At 44.7% G+C, this 5,531-nt stretch overlaps 1 protein-coding gene across 1 annotated transcript; it reads left to right on the top strand.

Moving 5' to 3' along the window:
- Window positions 1-1,271: 1,271 nt before the first annotated feature.
- On the top strand, window positions 1,272-2,180 carry LOC143861354 (uncharacterized). The gene has a single exon (XM_077372282.1). It carries the CDS (start codon window positions 1,272-1,274, stop codon window positions 2,178-2,180), a length of 909 nt encoding a protein of 302 aa, XP_077228397.1.
- The last annotated feature ends 3,351 nt before the right edge of the window (window positions 2,181-5,531 follow it).

The following is a 5,531-nucleotide window of genomic DNA, read 5'->3' on the forward strand; positions in this document are numbered from 1 at the left end:
ATGATGATGATCCTGCAGAGGATGATGATGAGGATGATGATGAGGATGATGACGAGGCTGAGGCTGAGGCTGAGGTTCAGGATGAGGAGGGTGATGAGGCCGCCCATGATCCTGGAAATTATAATGGAAATGAAAATCAGAACGAAGATTCTGGTGAAAATCTTAGGCCAACAAAAGTGGCTCCCCCTACCGCCAATGGTTGGCCATTTCTACCTGCTGGCACAAGTCGGCCACTGGAAGTAGACGACATGTATGTTGGGGCTGATGAGGTAGATGCAGATAATCTTCAGTTCGATGAGTTAACTGTTGGGGCTATGTATCCAAATATGAAGCAGTTCAAGAAGGCCGTTAAGGAGTATGCAATTCGGCAGCGATTCATGTTCAAGAAGTCACGGTCAACTCCCAAGAAGTATGCCGTTGTATGCAAGGAACCAGGTTGCAAGTGGCGTATATCAGGCATTAGCCGTATGACTTATGTGTTAGTGAAGAAGTTTGTGAGCGACCATACGTGTACATCTCACTTAAAGGGCAATGATAATCATCTAGCTACATCCCCATGGGTTGCCGAGACATGCTTACCCCTATTTGACCGTCCAGAAGATGTGGGGACAAGGATCATAAGACAGCACATCAAGTCGCACTGGGGTATAACCATGACCTACCGTAGAGCATACCTTGCGATGAACATCATCCTTGAAATAAAGTGTGGAAATGTGGAGGACTCGTACCGCTTGCTCCCTGCACTGATAGTTGAGATGATGAGAACAAACCCGGGCACCTACATGCTTGTTTTTCGAGCGAGAGATCTACGTCCAGGGGGAGATGATAAATTTGCTCGCTTATTCTGGGCATTTGGTCCCAGCATACGTTCTTTCCAATGAACACTCAGATCGATAGTTTTGGTCGATGGGACGCATCTACGTGGAAAGTATCTTGGAATCTTACTGATCGCAGTTGGGGTAGACGGGAACAACAGATTAGTTCCATTAGCTTTTGGTGTTGTCGAGACTGAGAACGAAGATAGCTGGTGTTGGTTCCTCTATTTGGTGAAGCGGCACGTATTGCCTGAGGGGATAGGCGCATTGACCCTGTGCTCCGATCGACAAAAGGGGTTGATGCAAGCAGTGCCTAAAGTAATGCCTATTGCAAACCATAGCTACTGCATGCGTCACCTCGCCGCCAATCTGTACACCGACTTCAAAGACCCTTTACTTAAGAAATTGTTCTGGAGAGCTGCTAGGGCTTTGAGAGAGAGTGTTTTCATAGACACAATGAAAAAAATTAAGGCGACGAATGAAAATGCACACAACTGGATAGCCGCTATTCCGAAGGAAAACTGGGCTAGTTTCTACTTCAAGGGGGAAAGATATGATGTGTTAACCACCAATAGATCGGAGTGTTACAATGCAGTGCTAAAGGATGCCAGAAAATTGCCGATTGCAGCTACGGTGGAGCTGACTCGTTTTAAGAGCTCCGAATACATACAGAAACGTCAAGCGATGGGCCTTCAATGGGAAACAAAGTGCACGCATTATGCAGAAAAACATTTGGGACTGGCCAGGGAACAGGGTCGCAGATATACTGCTTATCGAGTAGGTGTGCATGAATTTGAAGTAAGGTCCCGTGATCATCATGATGTCGTAAACTTGCTGCAACAAACCTGTACATGTCGTGAGTTCCAAACGCTTGGGCTTCCGTGCGGACATGCCATGGCAGCCATTGCCATCACAGATTTTGATGAGTACGATTATTGCCATAAATGGTTTCGTATAGAGATGTATCGGGAAACGTACTGTGAGGTGCTTCACCCTACAGTAGATCGCACTCAATGGGAACTGCCTCCAGAACCTCTGCAGACTGTATTACCTCCAATAGCGAAAAGACCACCTGGACGGCCGCGAACGAGAAGATCTGACCGCGAATTGCAGAGTGGAGTGCATCGCAAATGTACGATCTGTGGAAAACTAGGCCACAACAAAAGGACTTGCAGAGAACCTCCCATGGAGAGACAACTCCCTGATGAATCTGCCATTGGACCCTCTGCCCCCGTTTTCAATAGGTACATGATACGTAATATATTGAGGTCAATAAGTAGTATAGAACATCCCCGATTCCATACTTATTCGGTGTGGTGGTGTTGTAGGTCGGGTGTACCTTGTGCAGCTCCTTTTTTCACGTAATTATTCCGCGGAGAATGCATTGGAGGCTCCAGTTGGATGAAGGAGGAGAAGTGGATTAATTGAAAGTGTGCACAGTAATTAGTTGCTGTATATAATAATTTTTTGAGGGAAACCCTTTTTTGGTATACTGTAATTAGTGGTGTGCATAGTTGAAGGCTGGCAAGTTTTCTGAGGAAAACCCAATTTTCTGAAGGTGGAATACTCTATTTTTTGTTATACTGTAATTAATGGTATACTGTAATTAGTGGTGTGCATAGTTGAAGGCTGCCCAGTTTTATGAGGGAAACCTAATTTTTTGAAGGTGGAATACTGTATTCTTTGTTATACTGTAATTAATGGTATACTGTAATTACTGGTATACTGTAATTTTTTGAGGGAAACCCTGTTTTCTTAAGGTGGAATGGGTTGTCATAGTTGAAGGCTGCCCAGTTTTCTGAAGCTCGAATGAGTTCTACCTTGCAAGCATTGTTAAAATAAGCTTTTCCCTGCTGGTAAGAAAATTCAAGAACTGGAAAATTAAATTGGTTGTATATTATATATATATATATATATATATATATGCATATTATTGACCTTTTTGTTCATTTTGCAAAAAGTTTGTCATTTTGCAAAAAAATTTGCAAAAAGCTTTTCCCTGCTGGTAAGAAAGGGCCAAAAAAAGTTTGTCATTTTGCAACCTATATTTATTGACCTTTTTGTTCGTTTGAAGGGCATTGATGTCCCAAAAAAATGGAGCATATAGCTTTACTCCCCCTTAATATATGCATATTATTATGACTTGGAAGCTCAAATATTCTCCCCCTTTTGTCATCACCAAAAAAGGTGGAACAAAAGGAAAGAGAGTAGGTGTGAGCCAATGAAAGTGCATACAACCACTCAAAGGACATAGCATCCACGACACATCATAACAGTGACAGAATTATATAAAACGGAATACATCCCAAAAAGATCCAACTGACTATCCAAGCAACTACCTAAATATGATCCATACAACCAACTGATAATCCAAACACTATAGAAACATATAGATAAGGCTAATATAAAAAGAAATCTGAACAAGACAGGATCCGTCATCAGAGAACTAGAGCCATCTACTGCTCCGAAGGAGGCGGTGGGTGATGAGAAGAACTGCCCGGCGCCTGGCCCCACTGACCACTGGATATGTAGCGATAATAGGCGGCCCACTGGTCATCAAAGTGGGAAGTCATGGTGTGGAAGCGAGTCGAAATCGCAGAGTCGACATGGGTAGACAACTGCTGAAACTGAGAGGCCATGGATCGCTCAATGGCCTCCTGCATGTGAGCCAAATCCTGGCGAGTGCAGAACTGAGATGTATCTTCTAAAGGCTGAGGTGCCGGTGCAGGCTGGTCCTCGGCTTCGTAGCCTCCTCCATCGTGAACATCGATGTCAATCGCTGCTTCATTAAGAGCCATGCGGTTAAAGGTCGGAACATCAAACGGGGCAGTAGGAGTCATGGTCATCTCTCCATCCAAGGTGATGCCGAAGTGCCGGAAGACACGGGTGAGAATCATGCCATATGGCAAGGAAGATCGGTAGCGTTCAGGGGTCTGAAACATGAAGCGAAACATGATATATGGCAGACAAAGCTGGCGGCCCTCTAGGATGCTGTAGATAATATATGCCTCTAAGGGTCTTAGGGCTTCACGCATCCCACCACGAGGTATGAAGATGTGGTACATGAAGTTATGGAGCACGCGCGCAACCGGAATGAGGTCGGCAGATTGTACGGGCATATTAGGGTGGTAGCGCCGTGTTATCCGACCATAGACAGTGTCATGATCAATATCATCAAGTTCATGCGTTCCATCATCCGGCCAAAAATAGTGTAATAGGCCCTCATGGCTAATCCCAAATACTGTGGCAAAAGTCTGATAAGTGAGTTTGATGACAGTTTTCTTGACCTTAGATTCGATTTTGAAGAAGGAAGGGAAAATTGTGAGATTGGCATAGAAGAGACGCACCAATCGAGGGTAAACGGGTTCGTTAATGTGAAGGATGGGTGTCCAATGAAGAGCATCAAATTTGGCCTTTAAATCAAAATTTTCAAGGACAGGGGGATCAATGTACCTACCGGTCAGGACGCGCCTAGTGCCGACGTCGTCCCAGAGTTTGTTGGCCTTATCCCCAGTGAAATAGGACTTGGGCACAACCTCGGCAGCCACAGCCTTCACCTTCGCCTTCTTCCGTGAAGGCCCTTCTTCCATGGGAAGTACTTCAGGAACGTATTCGGGGTCTTGAACTTGGGAGGAGCCTCCGATGTTGAGATTTTTGGTCCTAGGAGGCATGGTGAGGGGAAATGTGGGTGGAGAGAAAAGGAATATGTAAAACAAATGAGGAATACCCCAAAAATGGAGGAAAACAGGAGACTTAGAGAAGGAAAGATAGAAAAAATGAAAAATGGGTGAAATGGTAGGGTTTTAGGAAGAAGAGAGGGATTTGGAAGGGAGATGAGGCTTTTGGAGGATGATGTAGGGAGAAAATGACAGAGAAAACGAAAAATGGAGTTAGGGTTTGAAGGGAAGTGGAAGGAAGAGGGAAAGAGGGAAAGAGGAGAAGAATAGTTAAAAAAACGAACCTGGACGGTTATAACGTTGCTGGCCGGATCTCGGAGCTCCGACACATATTGTCGGAGTTCCGAGAATAGAAGAATTTTGTTCAATTCTACTGGACTCATTGTCGGAGTTCCGAGAAATGGGCTCGGAATTCCGACTTCCTTACGGTTCGAATCTCGGAGTTCCGGGATATTGATTCGGAGTTCCGAGAAGAGACGGAATACATTTATTCCTACTGGACCGAATCTCGGAGTTCCGTGATTTTTTCTCGAAGCTCCGAGGTTAGCTGGGTGAAATCTCGGAGTTCCGAAAATTTGTGTCGAAACTCCGACAAATTTTCCAGGTTCCTTCTGCCAATATTCTCGGAGATCCGAGACATATTGTCGGAGTTCCGAGATGGGACGGATGGAAATTATTCCTACTGGACCGAATCTCGGAGATCCGAGATTTTTTGTCGGAGCTCCGATGTTTGGTGGGTGAAATCTCGGAGTTCCGAAAATTTTGGTCGGAACTCCGACAATATGTCCAGGTTCCATCTGCCAATATTCTCGGAGATCCGAAACAAATTGTCGGAGCTCCGAGAATGTCAAAATTATTTTTTTTTCACAGGAGCACATACGAAGTACAAAACATGATCTAAATGCATGAATTGTCATTTGCCATAGAACCGATTTAAATTGTGGCCCATGAAATGGACGTTATGGATCTTCCTATGCTGTGGGGTGGACAATCCATTTGGAGAGAAGGGGGTGGCTGTTGTCATAAATGGTGTTAAATT

Source organism: Tasmannia lanceolata, unplaced genomic scaffold, assembly GCF_043159265.1.
Source record: "Tasmannia lanceolata isolate RefF3 unplaced genomic scaffold, GAP_Taslan_0.1 ptg000037l, whole genome shotgun sequence".
Classification (NCBI taxonomy): Eukaryota; Viridiplantae; Streptophyta; class Magnoliopsida; order Canellales; family Winteraceae; genus Tasmannia; species Tasmannia lanceolata.